Source organism: Salvelinus fontinalis, chromosome 4, assembly GCF_029448725.1.
Source record: "Salvelinus fontinalis isolate EN_2023a chromosome 4, ASM2944872v1, whole genome shotgun sequence".
Taxonomy (NCBI): Eukaryota; Metazoa; Chordata; class Actinopteri; order Salmoniformes; family Salmonidae; genus Salvelinus; species Salvelinus fontinalis.
Genome location: NC_074668.1, coordinates 12,401,099 through 12,424,645, shown reverse-complemented (window position 1 = coordinate 12,424,645; position 23,547 = coordinate 12,401,099). Strand labels below are relative to the sequence as shown.

General features: G+C 46.5%; 1 protein-coding gene across 8 annotated transcripts in view; it reads left to right on the top strand.

Annotated features, from left to right (window-relative positions):
* The window catches only part of rtkna (rhotekin a), a 108,657-nt gene that overhangs the window by 71,147 nt on the left and 13,963 nt on the right, over nt 1-23,547 (top strand). For all 8 annotated transcript variants that reach the window (XM_055918813.1, XM_055918812.1, XM_055918811.1 and 5 more), the window contains exons 2-3: nt 20,272-20,471; nt 20,637-20,698. In XM_055918813.1, the coding sequence (XP_055774788.1) occupies nt 20,272-20,471; nt 20,637-20,698 (262 nt within the window). The remainder of the gene's footprint in view (nt 1-20,271; nt 20,472-20,636; nt 20,699-23,547) is intronic.

Here is a 23,547-nt window from a genome sequence, read left to right as displayed (position 1 = left end):
AGGACTGTCTAGTACTCCTTCCTGTTGTGTGTGCGTGTGCACGCTTGTGTGCATGTTTGTTGCCTATACGGATGTGTTGTAGTCTAATATGGAAAAGGTCACTTGCGTTGTGACACAGAGGCTGCGACAGCCAGTCTCTCTTTTATATATTTTAATTCTAGGAATCTCTCTACATCTCCATTCCCTGTCATTACTAGTCACAGAGACAGACATACTCTTATCATTAAATCTAAAAAGGTCATCATGCTAGTTTCAGTAGAGATCTCTTTTTGCGTTAGTGTAATGATAGGCCTACAGTCTGTGTACATGTGATTCCTCTGCTTTCCACAATCAATATAGTCACTGCAGAGGAGCAGAATGCAGTAACATCCTGTCTCTCTCTCGCTCTCTCTCTCGCTCTCTCGCTCTCTGCTCGGCTTCAGCTGTAAAGGTCAGGACATGTTTCTTCTGTCTTTCACAAAGCTGTCATTGTGACTGCCTCTGGCCACCTAGGCCAGCGCAATATCATAGCTCCTGTCCTGGGGGTTAAGGACCGTGACACGGGTATGATGTTGTAGGACTCCTGTCCTGGGGGTTAAAGACCGTGACACGGGTATGATGTTGTAGGACTCCTGTCCTGGGGGTTAAGGATCGTGACACGGGTATGATGTTGTAGGACTCCTGTCCTGGGGGTTAAGGACCGTGACACGGGTATGATGTTGTAGGACTCCTGTCCTGGGGGTTAAGGACCGTGACACGGGTATGATGTTGTAGGACTCCTGTCCTAGGGGTTAAAGATCGTGACACGGGTATGATGTTGTAGGACTCACAATTCTCTAGTCGGCACTGGAGCTAGTAGGGGCCATTTCTCTTTGTGTGTGTGTGTCCTTGAAGTTATTGTCGAAGGAAGAAAGTGAGAACCAGAGAGGAAGAGGTGAAGTGAGAGATTTTGGGCCCAGTGATCCCTATCTTTTCCAGCAGGTGAGAGATTTGAGTTTTCGCTCATCAAGCCTGTATGGCTTATTTGCTACGTGTGGCTTATTTGATTAATGATTAGGTTCTTACGAGCGTACTGATATAGTTAGGACACATGACATCCTGGCAACTTTGTGAAGAAAAAACAAATATAGGAGTTGTCTGGTCATCACTAGTTACCACAGCCACAAAGTCATAAACCGTGCCTATTTCTGCCATTTCTCTTCTCAAAATGTGATTTTAATTGTAACCTTAACCACACTGCTAACCGTATGCCTAACCTTCAATTAAGCAAAAAAGCTAAATATTTGTTTTCATGAATTTTTAAGATACAGACAATTTTAACGTTGGCCCCTTGTGCCTTTTCTTCACATGCGTTATCTGGCCTCTCATTGGCTAGAGTGGTCCCACCTGATCTTGCCTCCTCCTGGGTGCCTTCCATTTTTGAAGACATTGCTTTTCGTTGTTAGAGCGGCCACTACAGTATCTGGTCAATGTAATTGATCATCTGTGTGAGAACCGAGCCACACACATTCCACATGCTCAGCCAATAGTGTACCCTTTTTACCTCACATTCAGACATCAAATGCATCCTTTACTCCTTTACACACACACACACACACACACACACACACACACACACACACACACACACACACACACACACACACACACAGTTGCAGCTCACACAAAATAGCACTGTTCTCTGGGATGCATCCCAACCTTGACTCCTATGACTCATCTCCCTTAGTTCTCTCTGTCCTGTCTTGTTTTAAGAAGCGGCGAATCATTCTGGTTGGTTTGTCCCGATGAGCTGCAGGGTGCCTCCTACGAGCCTGTTGCGAGAGGAGATGTGGAAGAGGGATGGAGGAGAGATGGAGAGCAGTATATTTTTAGGCAGTCAAAGTGATGGATGTCTCTGCAGGGGGATAAATTTATGTGTATGTAGATAGACTCCAGCAGCCAGACAGGTAATGCAGTGTGGCAGGCATCTCTCGCAGCAGACAGGAACCAGTCAGTCATTTATATAGGCTGTCTGTCAGGCCTTCATATGGCCTACCTGTTTAGTGGGAGAACAGTTCACGATGATCAGTGTTACACTGCTCTATGTCTGATTGGAAGGTGTGTGTGTTTTACCACAGTCCACACTTATGTCACACTGCTTTGCTTTCTCCTGCCAGATCATTATTAGATTGTGTGTGTTAATGAAGTTACTCTTGTGTTTTAGTTGTGATTAGTGGTGAGAACAGACACACAGACTTACACAGACTCCTCTTACACAATTCAGCTTGGATACACGTGCATGCCTTCTCACTCTCATACATCACACACACACACACACACACACACACACACACACACACACACACACACACACACACACACACACACACACACACACACACACACACACACACACACACACACACACACACACACACACACAGTAAGATGAGATGGAGAGACACTTTTACTCAGTGTGTGTATATAGGAGGTATGTGTGTGTGAAGGACCCAGAGGGATCCTCCTAGCCACCCTTGCAGCCTGCTCCAATGTGAATCAGCCACGGCGAACAGATTCTGTTAGACATCCGAGTCAGCAGTCAACAACAGGCAGGGGGGGGGGGGGGTGTATTTTCACCTGAAGACCATTGCTAAGGCTAACCGCTGAGGCTAACTGCAGCTAAGTCAACTCCAACATGAACGTTAACATTTGTTCCAGACCATAAAATATATGTTTGTCTGCAGTCTGGCTAGTCAGACAGTGTGCTTCTCAGAATAACACTTCACCACAAATCTCCTCACAATGTGGAGAAACAGGGCCTTGTCTGGCTCTGAGGTTTCCCCCAGCCTGGAGAAACAGGGCCTCGCCTGACTCCGGGGTTTCTCCCAGCATGGAGAAACAGGGCCTTGTCTGGCTCCGGGGTTTCCCCCAGCCCGGAGAAACAGGGCCTTGTCTGGCTCCGGGGTTTCCCCCAGCCCGGAGAAACAGGGCCTTGTCTGGCTCCGGGGTTTCCCCCAGCCTGGAGAAACAGGGCCTTGTCTGGCTCCGGGGTTTCCCCCAGCCTGGAGAAACAGGGCCTTGTCTGACTCCGGGGTTTCCCCCAGCCTGGAGAAACAGGGCCTTGTCTGACTCCGGGGTTTCCCCCAGCCTGGAGAAACAGGGCCTTGTCTGACTCCGGGGTTTGGGGCCATTTCCCGCAGGCTGGTGTACATGTCCTTATAGTAGCAGATGTTGGAGTGGTGTGGGTGGGTGTGTTGTCTGTGGGACCCCTGCAGTCCTGGTGTGTGACTGGCTGGTCTGGAGGACAGAGAAGATGATGGACAGACCGACTCGCATGTCCCAAACTAATTTCCTCTCTCGCTCCCTCTGTTTGGCTGTCCGTTTGGGTCTCATTCGCCCTCTCAATGCATTTTGCATGCATGTACAGACAGATGTACACACACTGGCAAACAGACACATATAAATGTATTTGCTTTCCTGCAAGTAGGCCTATTCATATTAATTTGGGTAAGGATGAGATGGCAAGAGGGAGAGAGGGGGGAGAGAAGGGAGAGAGAGCAGGAGAGAGGGGTGAGAAGGGAGAGAGGGGGGGAGAAGGGAGAGAGAGCAGGAGAGAGGGGGGAGAGAGAAAGAGACTCTCTTAATGGAGCTCATCTTCCAACTAAGCACTTTTGCAACTTTTACTTAACACATGAATATGAGGTGGAAGGTGTCCTAGTGGTTAGAGCGTTGGGCCAGTAACTGAAAGGTTGCTGGATCAAATCCCCGAGCTGACAAGGTACAAATCTGTCGTTCTGCTCCTGAACAAGGCAGTTAACACACTGTGCCCCGGTAGGCCGTCATTGTAAATAAGAATTTGTTCTTAACTGACTTGCCTAGTTAAATAAATGTTCAATTAAAAATCTTAAGAGGCATCCACTAAGTTACTTAAATTCTGAAGGAGAGAGACGAGGAAGACGGTGCAGCGAAGGTTAGAAAAAGACAGGGTGATGGCAGAGAAGTGATACAACACTTCTATTGTCCTCGATGTAATGTACAGTCTTATCAGTGTTTTGACCCAGCAGGTTGAGGGTGGTAGAGTTAGCGATAAAGCTCTAGGGTGGCTGGTCCTACGGCTAGCTAGCTAGCGAGCTAATGTTAGGTTAGCTGGCTAGCCAGTTCAAATAATGACCATATCATATAGCTGGCATTGTCTTCACTTTATCTCATTTGTATTCATTTTTACAGGAAAATAAACTCACAAGATCATTATTTACAAGTTAATGCCGAACCAATTACAGAACATAGCTTACGATTATGAGTGTGATGAAATAAAAGCAGTGCATTCTACCAGAGAATTTTAGAACTTGGACATTGTCTTGTTGGCCTAATGTTATATCCTGGTATAGGTCATCTTCTTCACATTACCGTTTCTGGTCAACACATACTATATCATATAAAGTCCAAGTTTATTTGTCACATGACAGGATACAGAAGGGGTTGTGGAATGGTTACTTGCATAGTGGAGTCTTTTTTTTCTTCTGACATGTAGCTAGCTAAACAATGAACCATATTTCCAACACATAACGTTACTACCCTGCATGAATCTGCAGGTATCTAACCAACCAGGTTCAATGTTAGCTAGCTAGCTAACATTAGTCTATAACTAGCAATGTAAATGGCTGAGATACAAATAACATTACTACACAGATCATACATGTAATGTTAGCTAGCGAGCCAGCTAGCTAGTGAGCCAGCTAGCTAACATTAGCTAGTTAGCTAACAATATGCTTTAACTTGAAATGAAAATGACATTCTGACAAATTTAGAAATAGCTAAATTAGCTAGACTCTTACCCGTATACATGGATGGATGCTTCTCCCTCTCTGTCACGGATGCCATGGTTGCCCTTAGTTTGAAAATGTAATCCGAAGACAGGTCTTTTATACAACAGCCTTCTCTGTTCTATTTTCGACTCCCTCTTCATGTTTGCAATCACATGACAGAATTTTCTCCAATTCCACTGGACATGGCACTGATTTCAAAACTCGTTCCTCCGGAAAGTGAAGAGCAACACTTTTGCATTTCTACTACGTGATATATATTTTTTTTAAGCCACACTAAAAAGGATTACCTACACATACTGACCAGCTCATGTTATAGACAGAAGCGTGCTACATGGCTGACCAATCCGAACTCATCTCTCGGGAAGGCCAGCCCATCCATTATCTCAGCCAATCATGTCTAGCGGGAAGGTTCTTGACTTTTTCCGTGGCTCAACCAACTAGGCTTGTAATATAAACAATGTATTCGTATTTAAAGGTGGCATACAAGTTTGTTATTAAGGCACATGAAAGTAAACATGTTCAAGAAAGCATTTCTGTCCCAAAAAATTGTTAACGTTCAAATGGCTCTCCTGTGAAGTAGTGACGCGCGACATATGCCTAGTTTCCTGAAACGAGTCACATATATGATGATGAACACTGTCCCCTTAATGTCCCGTGAGGCTCAGTAGGTAGAGCATGGCGCTTGCAATGCCAGGGTTGTGGGTTTGATTCCCACGGGGGACCAGTATGGAAAAAAAGTATGAAAATGTATGAACTCACTACTGTTCTGGATAAGAGTGTCTGCTAAATGACAAAAATGTAAATGTAATGTTATGACAAGGTGGCAGAGCCAATGGTCCTGCTCACTGCATCACCACAAGCATCTTCTACCTGCTATCTACTTCTATGTCCAGACTGTGTGTGTGTGTGTGCCACAGTGGCATTTCTAAATAAGGCAGCAGCAGTGCAGTGACGTTAAGTCAGGGTGTGTTTGGGTATGCATGTTTTGGATGTGTGGTCTATGTGTAGTCACCCAGGGTCCAATGTCTGCTGGAAGTCTATATTAGGGGAGGGTTAGGGGGGGGGGGGGGTAGAGGGGGGAGGGGGTTTAAGGGCCAGTTAGGCCGGCTCATCTGATTTAGTCCTGATTTCCTCATCCAGCTTCAGACACAGAGAAAAGCCCCGGATTAGAGAGTGCCTCCAGCAGTGTGGGTGTGACTGTGTGTGGGGTGGGGGGGGTGTATGTATGTGTGCCTGTCTAAATGTGGTTCTTTGTGTGTGTGTGTGTAACTGTACAGACCCCACTTGTGGTGCCTATCTCTTTCTGGCACACCATGTCCTCTCCCCCTCCCTCTCCCTCTCCCCCTCTCATCCCTCCTCTCTTCTACAGCAGATTCCTCTCTCTGTATCGTAGCTGTCTCTCTCTCTCGTGCTGTCTCTCTCTCTCGCGCTGTCTCTCTCTCGCTCTGTCTCTCTCTCGCGCTGCCTCTCTCGCTCCGTCTTTCTTCAATTGAATTCCAGGGTGAAGAGAAGAATCAAAGCGGTCTCGTTGAGAGAGATCATAGCAGACTTTGATCAGGGTCTTACCTAGGCCTCTCTTAACAGTTCCTCTCTTTTTCTTCCGTTAGCTTACAGGAGAAGCCAGCTAATCAGTTAATGAGCCAGCCCTCTGAACATGTGTAGTAGTCAGTGGCTTTGTTCCAACCTACAACATAACACTGCCAACAACTGGGCCTTTTCTACTGTCTATTATGCTTGTGTGTGTATAGGCGCCCTGCTGTGCGTAATGGTTTTGTGTGTGTAATTAATTTCCTCTTGCAGCTCCCAGACAGTCAGTTCTGCCAATCATTCTCATTAGAGTTTTTCCCATTTCTGTTGGATTAGCAGACGATGGAATGTCGTGGAGTTAGGGCTGGGCGATATGGCCCAAATATCATATTTAAATATAACCTTTATTTAACTAGGCAAGTCAGTTAAGAACCATTTCTTATTTACAATGACGGCCTACCGGGGCACAGTGTGTTAACTGCCTTGTTCAGGAGCAGAACGACAGATTTTTAGCTTGTCAGCTCGGGGATTCGATCCAGCAACCTTTCGGTTACTGGCCCAATGCTCTAACCATTAGGCTACCTGCCAGCTGTCAATTAAAAAGACGGTATGATGGTATTTGATGGTATTTTGTTTTTGAATAACAAAAGTTCTACATTTGCTTAATGCGTGACCCTAGGGTGGCAACACATACATTCTAAGTCATTTTAATGGGTCTTTCTCCATTCTGATTGTTTTATACTGTTCAATTTCAACTCCCCCAAAAAATCTGCATTTTCATAAATTTCTGTATTTCCTGCACCAATTTTCCACACAGGGCTGCATGATATGGGCAAACGGGCCTTATTTTTAACCAAATCTTGCAATTGCAATTTGACTTGCAATTTAGAGCAAAAACACTTAGGTGAACTGTTGGAATCATGGAAATAGAATGATTATTCTAGTTCTACAAGTAGAATATAATAGTAGCCAGCTAACTAGCGTTTATCATTAGCGGCTAGCACGATTTAGGTCAAACTTGCTAAGACAAACTAGCCGTTTTGCTGAGGTAAGAAACACAAACTAATAGTGTAGTTATAGAACGCTAGTGGATTTATATTAAGAAGCAGAGTGGAAACAGCATCAACATTGTTGCCTGTGCTGCATTGGCCAGGCAGGCTGAACATGTCTCGTGGTTGAGGACCAACAAATGCTCTCCTTGAGTGACGGGGCGGGGCTAGGTATGTGTGGAAAGCGGCATGGAGAAAGAGCGGGGAGAGATGACTCAAGGAGCGAAGTAAACTATAAGAATGGATGTTACACACGGCGTATCACATTTAGCAAACATTCAAATACCGTTTATAGAAGGTAAAGTAAAAATCCAAACTGGTCCGTGCATCAATACCGGTATATCGTAAAATAAGGTATACCGCCTAGCTCTAAGTGGAGTATAGACTCTCATTGGATCAGATTTGGCCAACTTGAGTTCAGGCTTATCTCAATTGTAATCATCCTCACACCTTTCACTCACTGGTTAGTGAGGTAGCAGCTAGTTCTCCCAAGGAATCCTGCTTGGTTTCTGTGGGTGCATCTCAATAGTCTAGTGTTTTCCTCTCCTTGGGTCCTTCACTTCATTTACAGTGATCTGGGAAAATGGAGTAGGTGAAAGCTGTATGTTACCATTACAGAGTAGTAACCTGCAGTTCATATACAGTGATCTGGGAACATGTGCTTATTTATGCCCTAGTGTGGTTTGGTCTGTATGTAACAGTACTCTTCTTGTGTTGTGTACAATCAATCCTCGAGACGAACTCCAACGTGTAGCACCAGTCATGGAGATTTATTCTGATAGGAACACCACAAAATTGCACGTCATGCAATGCACGGCTCACCATCCAAACTCTGCACGCTGGTTTGGTGCTTGTTCACTGGCATGTAGTTACCAAAATAATACAATTACAATATAATATCTTTAACAATGTACCTGATAGGAACAGCACAAAATTGCACGTCATGCAATGCACGGCTCACCATCCAAACTCTGCACTCACGCACTGTACAAAATATATGAACCCCCCCCACCAGACACAGTAAGTTGCTAGCTAGTACTGGCGGGAATTCTTTACAACAAAATGCACAACCAATATTCTCCAAAAAACACTGCATCTTATGTGTGATGTTCGAATAACATTTACAAACAAATTGATATAAATTGTACATTTAAATCATCACTTGGGAGTATAAAAATCATTTTTGACGTACAGTGCTTTGCAACCAACAACTTACCGCTGGTTTGGTGCTTGTTCACTGGGACGATTCTAACTGAAACATCCCCCCTTGTAAGCAAGCTACGCAAACCAGCCAATAAGATGCCATGTTGAGTAGATGAAGGCAAGGCAAAACTAAAACAAAAACCCATTGGCTTAACAATAAAGTGGCAAGGGGAATCACCAATATAACCCTGTTACATGTACTCACCGTTTCGTAAATGTACTCTCTATGGGTCTGCTGTGTGCTGAGATCACACACAGACGCACACACACACATAGGCACAAATGCACACACACACACACACACACACACACACACACACACACACAGATGCAGACAAACACACAGATTGCCGACTCCAGCGTTAGTATTCTGTTGCACACTAGCAATAATATGAAGAAAGTCCAAGGCACCAACATCTTAGCCAAGTCTGTGTCTCAATGCTGGTTTTGATGAAGGACTGAACGTGTTCCATATTACTCTCATCTTCTTGTCCTACTGTATCTATTATCTCCAGCTACGTGATGTTGATGCAAGGCCTGATCCAGCTGAGACACGGGTTTATAGCCAAACAGGAATCGAATCAAAAAGGATCTGGAGTTAAACCTCTCCAGGATTGGTGGGTCCCCCTCGGGACGGTTGAGCTAGCGTAGGCTGTGATTAGCATGAGGTTGTAAGTAACAAGAACATTTTCCAGGACATATACATATCTGATATTGGCAGAAAGCTTAAATTATTGTTAATCTAACTGCACTGTCCAATTTACAGTAGCTATTAATTACAGTGAAAGAATACCATGCTATTGTTTGTGCAAGAGTGCACAGTTATGAACTTAAAGTTATTAATTAACCAATTAGGCACATTTGGGAATTCTTGATACAAAATTTTGAACAGAATTGCAATAGTTAATTGGATCTGTCTAAAACTTTGCACATCACTGCTGCCATCTAGTGGCCAAAATCTAAATTGCGCCTGGGCTGGAATAATACCTTATGGCCTTTCTCTATGATGATGGTACAAAAAAACTAATGTTTTTTTCTTTGTATTATCTTTTACCAGATATGATGTTATATTCTCCTACATTCATTTCGTTTCCTTTCAAATGGTGTCAAGAATATGCATATCCTTGCTTCAGGTCTTGAGCTCAGATTTGGGAATGTCATTTTAGGTGAAAATTGAAAAAAAGGGTCTGGAGGTTTTAACTCTCTGAATGTGCACGCCAATGAATTAATTTGGTAAATTCAGAATTCAGTATCTTCTCAGATTAGCCTTTTAGTCACACCTTAAAACCTGAGCCTTGAGGACACTTTATGAGGTACAAGTGGTACTAGGCCTGTGTAATTGATAACAAACCAAGCTTATCTCAGTTCATGAGGGTGAGTCTGTGCTAGAAGGTCTTAGTGAGTCTGTAAGCAGGGCTTGGCTGCCAGTCTCTACTCTTAACGAATGAGCTTGTTATTGTGAAGCTCTTAGGCACTTTCCTTTCACCCTGGACAGGCTTGGTCTCCTCAAACTAAACCCTCACACACATGAAAATACACATTCACATAGGGCTGGGTGATATGGCCTAAAATCAGATTTTTTAAAAATTATTATTTATTTTTTTACTAGTGGGCGATTCACGATATATATCTAGATTTTTTTAAAATACCTTTTTCTCTAAATAAGCTTTGTTGTATAATTAAAGGTCAATACACTGCATTTCAAACAGTCAGCAATAATCTAATGAATTCATGGCTTGTAAAATGATATTTAGGCTAAATATAAACCTTCCACAACCATCAAACCCACTAATAATGGCATTATTTAATCAAAATTGTTTAACCTGCTTATTCGTAGTAATCACTGATCAGGCTTTCAAGTCTGTCTATAAAAATTACCATTTTGTTACAAATTTAACCAGAATTCTGGACAATGCACATGGACTAATAATCACCAACTTATGGTTGCAGGCATTATAGAAAATTAACACAGGTCTCGTGAGTAGCCAGATCATATTTATTTTTTAAAGTCAAGCCAAAGATTTGTTCAACATTTTGGGAGTTGATACATAAAAAGGGTATCGTTACAAATGTTAAGTTCTCCTCTATTACAGTGAAATAATGTGTGTCGGTTTCCATATGGCCGATTTTATGTCGGACCAAACCTCCGATTCAAATAGCGAGTTGAAACTGCTTGTTGTCAGAGAGGAAGAAGTGGTCTCTTTGTTGTTGTGAATGGCAGGGAAAGGGGCTTGGTGTCTGTGCGAGTTGGAAGGTGCACAGAAGAAGTGAAGGAGACGAGACCAAAACAACAGAACGCTCATAAAAACTGGAAAAAAATACTCACCTTAATTATTGCGATACCGACCGCGATAAAGGCATTTGAAACATCACGCTAAAACGTCCTACTCTCACACACGCATGCACCCATGCCACCATGAATCCCACCGACCCCCAGCTAGTAGTGTACTCTTTCATAGAGCTGAACCCATGAATCCCACCGACCCCCAGCTAGTAGTGTACTCTTTCATAGAGCTGAACCCATGAATCCCACCGACCCCCAGCTAGTAGTGTACTCTTTCATAGAGCTGAACCCATGAATCCCACCGACCCCCAGCTAGTAGTGTACTCTTTCATAGAGCTGGACCCATGAATCCCACCGACCCCCAGCTAGTAGTGTACTCTTTCATAGAGCTGAACCCATGAATCCCACCGACCCCCAGCTAGTAGTGTACTCTTTCATAGAGCTGAACCCATGAATCCCACCGACCCCCAGCTAGTAGTGTACTCTTTCATAGAGCTGAACCCATGAATCCCACCGACCCCCAGCTAGTAGTGTACTCTTTCATAGAGCTGAACCCATGAATCCCACCGACCCCCAGCTAGTAGTGTACTCTTTCATAGAGCTGGACCCATGAATCTCACCGACCCCCAGCTAGTAGTGTACTCTTTCATAGAGCTGAACCCATGAATCCCACCGACCCCCAGCTAGTAGTGTACTCTTTCATAGAGCTGAACCCATGAATCCCACCGACCCCCAGCTAGTAGTGTACTCTTTCATAGAGCTGAACCCATGAATCCCACCGACCCCCAGCTAGTAGTGTACTCTTTCATAGAGCTGAACCCATGAATCCCACCGACCCCCAGCTAGTAGTGTACTCTTTCATAGAGCTGAACCCATGAATCCCACCGACTCCCAGCTAGTAGTGTACTCTTTCATAGAGCTGGACCCATGAATCCCACCGACCCCCAGCTAGTAGTGTACTCTTTCATAGAGCTGAACCCATGAATCCCACCGACCCCCAGCTAGTAGTGTACTCTTTCATAGAGCTGGACCCATGAATCCCACCGACTCCCAGCTAGTAGTGTACTCTTTCATAGAGCTGAACCCATGAATCCCACCGACCCCCAGCTAGTAGTGTACTCTTTCATAGAGCTGGACCCATGAATCCCACCGACCCCCAGCTAGTAGTGGACTCTTTCATAGAGCTGAACCCATGAATCCCACCGACTCCCAGCTAGTAGTGGACTCTTTCATAGAGCTGAACCCATGAATCCCACCGACTCCCAGCTAGTAGTGGACTCTTTCATAGAGCTGAACCCATGAATCCCACCGACTCCCAGCTAGTAGTGTACTCTTTCATAGAGCTGGACCCATGAATCCCACCGACCCCCAGCTAGTAGTGTACTCTTTCATAGAGCTGAACCCATGAATCCCACCGACCCCCAGCTAGTAGTGTACTCTTTCATAGAGCTGGACCCATGAATCCCACCGACTCCCAGCTAGTAGTGTACTCTTTCATAGAGCTGAACCCATGAATCCCACCGACCCCCAGCTAGTAGTGTACTCTTTCATAGAGCTGGACCCATGAATCCCCTCGACCCCCAGCTAGTAGTGGACTCTTTCATAGAGCTGAACCCATGAATCCCACCGACTCCCAGCTAGTAGTGTACTCTTTCATAGAGCTGAACCCATGAATCCCACCGACCCCCAGCTAGTAGTGTACTCTTTCATAGAGCTGGACCCATGAATCCCACCGACTCCCAGCTAGTAGTGTACTCTTTCATAGAGCTGGACCCATGAATCCCACCGACCCCCAGCTAGTAGTGTACTCTTTCATAGAGCTGAACCCATGAATCCCACCGACCCCCAGCTAGTAGTGTACTCTTTCATAGAGCTGGACCCATGAATCCCACCGACTCCCAGCTAGTAGTGTACTCTTTCATAGAGCTGAACCCATGAATCCCACCGACCCCCAGCTAGTAGTGTACTCTTTCATAGAGCTGGACCCATGAATCCCACCGACCCCCAGCTAGTAGTGGACTCTTTCATAGAGCTGAACCCATGAATCCCACCGACTCCCAGCTAGTAGTGTACTCTTTCATAGAGCTGAACCCATGAATCCCACCGACCCCCAGCTAGTAGTGTACTCTTTCATAGAGCTGGACCCATGAATCCCACCGACCCCCAGCTAGTAGTGGACTCTTTCATAGAGCTGAACCCATGAATCCCACCGACTCCCAGCTAGTAGTGTACTCTTTCATAGAGCTGAACCCATGAATCCCACCGACTCCCAGCTAGTAATGTACTCTTTCATAGAGCTGGACCCATGAATCCCATTGACCCCCAGCTAGTAATGTACTCTTTCATAGAGCTGAACCCATGAATCCCACCGACCCCCAGCTAGTAGTGTACTCTTTCATAGAGCTGGACCCATGAATCCCACCGACCCCCAGCTAGTAGTGGACTCTTTCATAGAGCTGAACCCATGAATCCCACCGACCCCCAGCTAGTAGTGTACTCTTTCATAGAGCTGAACCCATGAATCCCACCGACTCCCAGCTAGTAGTGGACTCTTTCATAGAGCTGAACCCATGAATCCCACCGACCCCCAGCTAGTAGTGTACTCTTTCATAGAGCTGGACCCATGAATCCCACCGACTCCCAGCTAGTAGTGTACTCTTTCATAGAGCTGAACCCATGAATCCCACCGACCCCCAGCTAGTAGTGTACTCTTTCATAGAGCTGGACCCATGAATCCCACCGACCCCCAGCTAGTAGTGGACTCTTTCATAGAGCTGAACCCATGAATCCCACCGACTCCCAGCTAGTAGTGTACTCTTTCATAGAGCTGAACCCATGAATCCCACCGACCCCCAGCTAGTAGTGTACTCTTTCATAGAGCTGGACCCATGAATCCCACCGACCCCCAGCTAGTAGTGGACTCTTTCATAGAGCTGAACCCATGAATCCCACCGACTCCCAGCTAGTAGTGTACTCTTTCATAGAGCTGAACCCATGAATCCCACCGACTCCCAGCTAGTAATGTACTCTTTCATAGAGCTGGACCCATGAATCCCATTGACCCCCAGCTAGTAATGTACTCTTTCATAGAGCTGAACCCATGAATCCCACCGACCCCCAGCTAGTAGTGTACTCTTTCATAGAGCTGGACCCATGAATCCCACCGACCCCCAGCTAGTAGTGGACTCTTTCATAGAGCTGAACCCATGAATCCCACCGACCCCCAGCTAGTAGTGTACTCTTTCATAGAGCTGAACCCATGAATCCCACCGACTCCCAGCTAGTAGTGGACTCTTTCATAGAGCTGAACCCATGAATCCCACCGACTCCCAGCTAGTAGTGTACTCTTTCATAGAGCTGGACCCATGAATCCCATCGACCCCCAGCTAGTAGTGTACTCTTTCATAGAGCTGAACCCATGAATCCCACCGACTCCCAGCTAGTAATGTACTCCTTCATAGAGCTGGACCCATGAATCCCATCGACCCCCAGCTAGTAATGTACTCTTTCATAGAGCTGAACCCATGAATCCCACCGACTCCCAGCTAGTAGTGTACTCTTTCATAGAGCTGAATCCATGGAAAGTTTGCTATGTAGAATTCCTAGGCTGTATCTCTGCTCCAGATAACACACATGCACACACACACACACATATATATAATCACATCCTCTTTTTCTGTCCACACACACCGCTCCCCTCTGAGCTGGGGCCCAGCTGCACTGGAACACTCAGTGCCTTTGTGTGAGAACAGCTGGCAGCAGTCACGCGCTATGTCGTTGATTTGATTTGATACTCCCCCGACAAACACATATACACACACACACAGTCGCACGTATGCCTAAAGCCGTCCATTCCCACTGGGCACAGACATCAATTAAACGTCTATTCCATGTTGGTTCAACGTAATTTCGCTGACGGGCCGCTCCCAGGTGGTGAGAGTAGGAAACAACATCTCCACTCCGCTGATCCTCAACACTGGGGCCCCACAAGGGTGCGTTTTCAGCCCTCTCCTGTACTCTATGTTCACCCATGACTGCGTGGCCTTGCACGCCTCCAACTCAATCATCAAGTTTGCAGACGACACTACAGTGGTAGGCTTGATTACCAACAACGATGAGACAGCCTACAGGGAGGAGGTGAGGGCCCTCTGAGTGTGGTGTCAGGAAAATAACCTCTCACTCAATGTCAACAAAACAAAAGAGATGATCGTGGACTTCAGGAAACAGCAGAGGGATCACCCCCCTATCCACATCGACGGGACAGCAGTGGAGAAGGTGGAAAGTTTTAAGTTCCTGGGTGTACACATCACGGACAAACTGAAATGGTCCACCCACACAGACAGCGGGGTGAAGAAGGCACAACAGCGCCTCTTCAACCTCAGGAGCCTGAAAAAATGTGGCTTGTCACCAAAAACCCTCACTAACTGTTACAGGTGCACAATTGAGAGCATCCTGTCGGGCTGTATCACCGCCTGGTACGGCAACTGCTCCGCCCACAACCACAGGGCTCTCCAGAGAGTGGTGTGGTCTGCACAACGCATCACCGGGGGCAAACTACCTGCCCTCCAGGACACCTACAGCACCCGATGTCACAGGAATGCCAAAAATATCATCAAGGACAATATCCACCTGAGCCTGTTCACCCCGCTATCATCCAGAAGGCGAGGTCAGTACAGGTGCATCAAGCTGGGACCTAGAGACTGAAAAACAGCTTCTATCTCAAGGCCATCAGATTGTTAAACAGCCATCACTAGCACAGAGAGGCGGCTGCCTACCTACAGACTTGATGTCATTGGCCACTTTAATAAATGGAACACTAGTCACTTTAATAATGCCACGTTAAGAATGTTTACATATCTCACATTACATATCTCATATGTATATACTGTATATTGTATACTACAGTATCTATTTTATACTATCTATCTATCTTAGCCGCTCTGTCACTGCTCATCCTTATATTTTATTCTTATATATTCTCATCCCACTCCTTTACTAGATTGTGTGTATTAGGTTTGGTTGTGGAATTGTTAGATATTACCTGTTAGATACTGCTGCACTGTCGGATCTAGAAGCAGAAGCATTTCACTACACATAACATCTGCTAACCATGTGTATGTGACCAATAAAATGTGATTTGATTTGAAATGACGTGAGAACAAAGTTGATTCAACCAGTGTGTCCCTTGTGGGTTGTTTGTGGATAGTTGATTACATTTGCTGGTTCTGTTCAGTGCTATATGTATTGGGACAAAGCCTCTGGTTCTTCCACCATTAGACCACTGCAGATTCCGTTCAGGCCCTGGTGATTTCAGCACTCTGGCTGTAGACTGAGAAACACACTCAGACCGGAGGGAGAAGTCTGTGCCTTGAACCGGACCGTGGTTGAACTGCTTTGCCTCTGCGTTGCTATCGTTAATGGAGGTACGCAAATACCCCAACGAGGCATTTTTTAGGCATTAGTTCCGCGTGGTTACAGGGTTAACTCCGCGTGGTTACAGGGTTAATTCCGCGTGGTTACAGGGTTAATTCCGCGTGGTTACAGGGTTAATTCCGCGTGGTTACAGGGTTAACTCCGCGTGGTTACATGGTTAACTCCGCGTGGTTACAGGGTTAATTCCGCGTGGTTACAGGGTTAATTCTGCGTGGTTACAGGGTTAATTCTGCGTGGTTACAGGGTTAATTCTGCGTGGTTACAGGGTTAATTCTGCACGTTTACAGGGTTAATTCTGCGTGGTTACATTCTGCGTGGTTACAGGGTTAATTCCGTGTGGTTACAGGGTTAAAACAGAAACAACTCAAAGGGTTAAGTTGAGGTATTCATTCCAAGTGGTTATAATTAAAAACAACATGCTGTTTCCACCAACTATCAACCATCAGGAGTTGGCGTTCAGTGCTGGGAAATCATTTTTATTGTTTCTGCAGAGGATGGCATATATCGATGTTCTCAGGACCTTATCAAACAGCCGTCTATTTTTAGTGATCAGGCTGAAGGAGTGCACAGTTTTGAACTTGAAAGGTTATTAATTAACCAATTAGGCACATTTGGGAATTCTTGATAGAAAATGTTGGACAAAACTGCAATGGTTAATTGGATCTGTCTAAAACTTTGCACATACACTGCTGCCATCTAGTGGCCAAAATCTAAATTGCGTCTGGGCTGGAATAATACATTATGGCCTTCCTCTTGCATTTCAATGATGATGGTACAAAAAAATACAAAAAAACAAATGTTTTTTTCTTTGTATTATCTTTTACCAGATCTGTTATATTCGCTTACAGTCATTTCACATTTCCACAAACTTCACAACCCCCCCCCCAGTTACTGCCTTGCCTCCTAACCCGTGGTGCCAGAACCAAACTACGACAGAGTGTCCAGGGGTACTAGGACACCTGGGGTACTTGACCCATCCATAGGGGCTACTTGGCCCATCCATAGGGGCTACACTTGAAGAATCATGAGACCAAAATCTAACTGGTAAAATGCACATGAAAGTGTACTTTAGGCGTTCCCCAGGTAGAGCAACATTTTGTTGGTGGTACAGTAACCGAAAAAGTTTGAGAACCACTGTCCTACTTGAACAAGACATTGGTTTTGGGTGATTATTATAATTTTATTGTATATTTGCATCTGGTGGAATTTGGGTTTGTGTGTATGTGTTAGCATAAGCTATGTCTCTGTGTATGTGTTAGCATAGGCTATGTCTCTGTGTATGTGTCTCTGTGTTAGCATAGACTATGTCTCTGTGTTTGTGTCTCTGTGTTAGCATAGGCTATGTCTCTGTGTTTGTGTCTCTGTGTTAGCATAGGCTATGTCTCTGTGTTTGTGTCTCTGTGTTAGCATAGGCTATGTCTTTGTGTTTGTGTGTATGAGTTAGCATAGGCTATGTCTCTGTGTTTGTGTCTCTGTGTTAGCATAGGCTATGTCTCTGTGTTTGTGTGTATGTGTTAGCATAGGCTATGTCTCTGTGTTTGTGTCTCTGTGTTAGCATAGGCTATGTCTCTGTGTTTGTGTGTATGTGTTAGCATAGGCTATGTCTCTGTGTATGTGTTAGCATAGGCTATGTTTCTGTGTTTGTGTGTATGAGGGATGGATAGACTAACAGAAAGTCAGAGGCTGTTACTTTGTGCATGTCTTGAAACTAAAGTATGTATGCTTGCAAGTGTATGTTTACGTGTGACAAGCTTGCGTGTGTATGTGAAGGAGAGAGAGAGCCCATGTGTTGTGTGTTAATGACAGTCTGCTGATGTGCGTTCCTCTCGCCCCTCATGATCATATACCACAGCTACCTGGGGCCTCTCTTGGTTCTGCCGCTCCCTCCCTCCCTCTCCTGGCCCTGCCCCTCCCTCGCTCCCTCCCTCACTCTTTCCTGGCCCTGCCTATCCTGGCCCTGCCTATCCTGGCCCTGCCTCTCCTGGCCCTGCCTCTCCCTCTCCTGGCCCTGCCCCTCCCTCTCTTGGCCTTGCCCCTCCCTCTCCTGGCCCTGCCTCTCCCTCTCCTGGCCCTGACCCTCCCTCGCTCCCTCCCTCACTCTTTCCTGGCCCTGCCTATCCTGGCCCTGCCTATCCTGGCCCTGCCTCTCCCTCTCCTGGCCCTGCCTCTCCCTCTCCTGGCCCTGCCTCTCCCTCTCTTGGCCCTGCCCCTCCCTCTCCTGGCCCTGCCTCTCCCTCTCCTGGCCCTGCCTCTCCCTCTCCTGGCCCTGCCTCTCCCTCTCTTGGCCCTGCCCCTCCCTCTCCTGGCCCTGCCTCTCCCTCTCCTGGCCCTGCCCCTTCTTCGCTCCCTCCCTCTCCTGGCCCTGCCTCTCCCTCTCCTGGCCCTGCCCCTTCTTCACTCCCTCCCTCTCCTGGCCCTGCCCCTCCCTCTTCTGGCCCTGCCCCTCCCTCGCTCCCTCCCTCGCCTACCCCTGCCCCTCACTCCCTCCCTCTCCTGGCCCTGTCCCTTACTCCCTCCCTCTCTCTCTCTCCTGGCCCTACCCCTCCCTCCCTCCCTCTCCTGCCGTTGATTTTTGCTAATTTATTAAAAATAAAAAAACTTAAATCACATTTACATAAGTATTCAGACCCTTTTATCAGTACTTTGTTGAAGCACTTTTGGCAGCGATTACAACATCAAGTTTTCTTGGGTATGATGCTACAAGCTTTGCACACCTGTATTTGGCGAGTTTCTCCCATTCTTCTCAAGCTCTGTCAGGTTGGATGGGGAGCGTCGCAGCACAGCTATTTTCAGGTTTTTCCAGAGATGTTTGATCGGGTTCAAGTCTGGGCTCTGGCTCGGCCATTCAAGGACATTAAGAGACTTGTCCTGATGCCACTCCTGCGTTGTCTTGGCTGTGTGCTTAGGGTCGTTGTCTTGTTAGAAGGTGAACCTTCGCCCCAATCTGAGTTCCTAACCTGCTCCAGAGCACTTTTCATCAAGGATCTCTCTGTACTTTGCGCCTTTCATCTTTCCCTCGATCCTGACTAGTCTCCCAGTCCCTGCCACTGAAAAACATCCCCACAGCATGATGCTGCCACCACCATGCTTCACCGTAGGGATGGTACCAGGTTTCCTCCAGACATGACGTTTGGCATTCAGGCCAAAGAGTTCAATCTTGGTTTCATCAGACCAGAGAATCTTGTTTCACTGGTGCCTTTCGTGTGCCTTTTACTGAGGAGTGGCTTCTGTCTGGCCACTCTACCACAAATGCCTTATTGGTGGAGTCCTGCAAAGATGGTTGTCCTTCTGGAAGGTTCTCCCATCTCCACAGAGGAACTCAGGAGCTCTGTCAGAGTGATCATCGGGTTCTTGCTCACCTCCCTGACCAAGGCCCTTCTCCCCCGATTGCTCAGTTTGGCTGGACTGCCAGCTCTAGGAAGAGTCTTGGTGTTTCCAAACTTCTTCCATTTAAGAACGATGGAGGCCACTGTGTTCTTGGGGACCTTCAATGCTGCAGAAATGTTTTGGTACCGTTCCCCAGATATGTGCCTCGACACAATCCTGTCACAGACAATTCCTCATGGCTTGGTTTTTGCTCTGACATGCACTGTCAACTGTGGGATCTTATATAGACAGGTGTGTATGTTAAATGATTAAGCATCTTGGTGTCTGCGTGCCGGAGGGGAGGCAGAAGGGCGTAAGGGCATATTTACAACTTCTTCCTGACTACTCTATGCCCGACCGACCCACGCCTCACCGCACAGAGACACCAGAACGCTTTCAGGGATACACTCCACTAATGGGCCCACGAGAGAGACACACACACACGCGCGTTTGCCCTCTCTCTCCCATAAACACAAACGCTCTTCTTCACAGTCAGTGTCACATTTAAATTGAACTGTCACACTTACCCTCTTGTTACAGTCTCACTCCGCACTCAAAGACCAACCCTGTTCCAGTCAGTAAAATGTCCTAACCCATCTCTCCCTCCCTCTCTCTCTGCCTGCAGGACAGTAACATCCAGAAGAAGATAGACCATGAGATCCGGATGCGTGACGGGGCCTGTAAGCTGCTGGCTGCCTGCTCCCAGAGAGACCAGGCCCTAGAGGCCTCCAAGAGCCTGCTCACCTGCAACATCCGCATCATGGCCTACATGTCAGAGCTGCAGAGGATGAAGGAGGCCCAGGTCATGCAGAGGGTCGCACTAAGGTCAGAGGGTAAACGGGCAAGGCAAGGGGGCGGGGTAGGAACTTAGAGGCGCATAAATGGAGCTACACCCATAGGGTGAAGGGTTTAATGTGTTCTAAGTGTGCAATTGAGCAGGGTTTACAATTAAAATTTCCGTTGTCATCCTTTTCTTTCTGTCTCTACTAGGTCATCGGATGCAGGGCCCACGGACGACAGACTACCCTGTAAAGGAAAGGTGGCCATCTCAGGTAGGCCCCAGGTGTGTGTGTGTGTGTGTGTGTGTGTGTGTGTGTGTGTGTGTGTGTGTGTGTGTGTGTGTGTGTGTGCGTGTGCGTGTGCGTGTGTGTGTGTGTGTGTGTGTGTTTACCTATGTAAAGGAAAGATGCATGTCTACCCAATAGCAGAGCTTCATGTAGTCCACTTCATCAGCCCCAGGCCCTGACACCCTGTCTCATCTCCTATTATGCCATGCATATGCTGTCCGTCATGCTGAGGGGGGCGGGCTCATGATGATAAGCAAGATCGTCTCTGGGTCTCATAGCCACCCCCCAAGGAGGACCCCGCACTAGGGAGGGGTGAGGGTATGTGGGTTATGGAAAGGGGTGAATTTAAAGGGTGAGTGTGGGATAAGGGGTTAGGCTGGGTGTAAGGGGGGGTACAATGAGGGAGGACTGGGTTTGGGGGGGAGAGGGAGGACTGGGATTGGGGGGAGAGGGAGGACTGGGATTGGGGGGAGAGGGAGGACTGGGATTGGGGGGAGAGGGAGGACTGGGATTGGGGGGAGAGGGAGGACTGGGATTGGGGGGAGAGGGAGGACTGGGATTGGGGGGAGAGGGAGGACTGGGATTGGGGGGAGAGGGAGGACTGGGATTTAGGGGAGAGGGAGGACTGGGGTTGGGGGGGGTGACTGGGTTTGGGGGAGAGGGATGACTGGGTTTGGGGGAGGGATGACTGGGTTTGGGAGAGAGAAGGAATGGTTTGGGGGGAGAGGGAGGACTGGGTTTGGGGGGAGAGGGAGGACTGGGTTTGGGGGGAGAGGGAGGACTGGGTTTGGGGGGAGAGGGAGGACTGGACTTGGGGGGGAGAGGGAGGACTGGACTTGGGGGGAGAGGGAGGACTGGACTTGGGGGATAAGGAATGAAGGGGTGAGGATGACGTTAGGGGTGGAGGTGGAGGGAATGAGGGGGTGAGGATTTAAACATTTTATGGTTTAAAGAAATTATGCAAAAGAGGTGGCAAACAAGTTATGCTGCTCAGCTGATTGGTTGACATATTGTCAATGGAGAAATGTTGTGACTAAACTTAACACAAAGAAAAATAACTTGTATTACCAAATAAAGATAAATGACATAAAACACAATGGAAAAATACTTTGGAGTACCTTAAATGATACCATGGGCAGAAAACCTAATTAATCTCCATCGTTCATTGAAGGTGATGGGTCATTTATAACAAAACCTTTCGATATTGGAAATTATTTCAATGACTATTTCACTACTAAAGTGGAAAAACTCAGACATGAAATGACAACAGTGAACCATCATATTTTTGTATAAAAGATCTAATAATGAAAGATGAGGATTGCTGTTTTTAATTTGGTCAAGTCAGTGTGGGAGAGGTGGAAAGCTATTGATGGGAAACTGTTGAGAATGGTAGCAGACTGTGTTACAATATACTCATCAAAAACAGAAATGTTCCTTTTTCAGGATAATTTGTAAAAATCCAAATAACTTCACAGATCTTCATTGTAAAGGATTTAAACACTGTTTCCCATGCTTGTTCAATGAACCATGAACAATTAATGAACATGCACCTGTGGAATGGTCGTTAAGACACCAACAGCTTACAGACGGTAGGCAATTAAGGTCACAGTTATGAAAACTTCGGACACTAAAGAGGCCTTTCTACTGACTGAAAAACACCAAAAGAAAGATGCCCAGGGTCCCTGCTCATCTGTGTGAACGTGCCTTAGGCATGCTGCAAGGAGGCATGAGAAGTAGGAGTACTGTGAGACGCCTAAGGCAGCGCTACAGGGAGACAGGTTTGACAGTTGATTGTCCTCACAGTGGCAGTCCACGTGTAACAACACCTGCACAGGATCGGTACATCCGAATGTCACACCTGCCGGACAGGTACAGGATGGCAACAACAACTGCCCGAGTTACACCAGGAATGCACAATCCCTCCATCAGTGCTCAGACTTTCCGCAATAGGCTGAGAGAGGCTGGACTGAGGGCCTGTAGGTCTGTTGTAAGGCAGGTCCTCACCAGACATCACCGGTAACAACGTTGCCTATGGGCACAAACCCATCGTCGCTGGACCAGACAGGACTGGCAAAATGTGCTCTTCACTGACGAGTTGCGGTTTTGTCTCTCCAGGGGTGATGGTCAGATTCGCGTTTATCGTCGAAGGAATGAGCGTTACACCGAGGCCTGTACTCTGGAGCGGGATCGATTTGGAGGTGGAGGGTCCATCATGGTCTGGGGCGGTGTGTCACAGCATCATCAGACTATTTACACAAATATTAAGTTTGCTGAAAATAAACACAGTTGACTGTGAGAGGATGTTTCTTTTTTTGCTGAGTTTATATGTCATTTAGCAGACACTTTTATCCGAAACAACTTAGTCAGGCGTGCATTTTTTAATTTTTTTATGTATTTATGGTCCTGGTACTCGAACCCACAATCTTGGCATTGCAAGCACCATGCTCTACCAACTGAGCCGTATTACCACCCCTATTTACTATATCTTTAACCAAAGCTTAAAGGAGTGTGTGTGTCCACAGGCGTGGAAGGAAGCTAAAGTAATTCCACTGCCTAAAAATAGTAAAGCACCCTTTGCTGGCTTTAACAGCCGCCCAATCAGTTTGCTGCCTGTTCTTAGTAAACTGATGGAGAGGATTGTGTTTCACCAAATACAATGCTATTTTTCAGACAAGTTAACTACTGACTTTTGTCGTGTCTTTGGCTATGCCGGATTAAGTGATATGACATGCTATTCTATAAAATCCTTTCTCTGTAATTAATATTACCTGATTGAGCTAATCATGTAAATTTAATTAACTAGAAAGTCGTGGCACCACAAAATAATATTTATA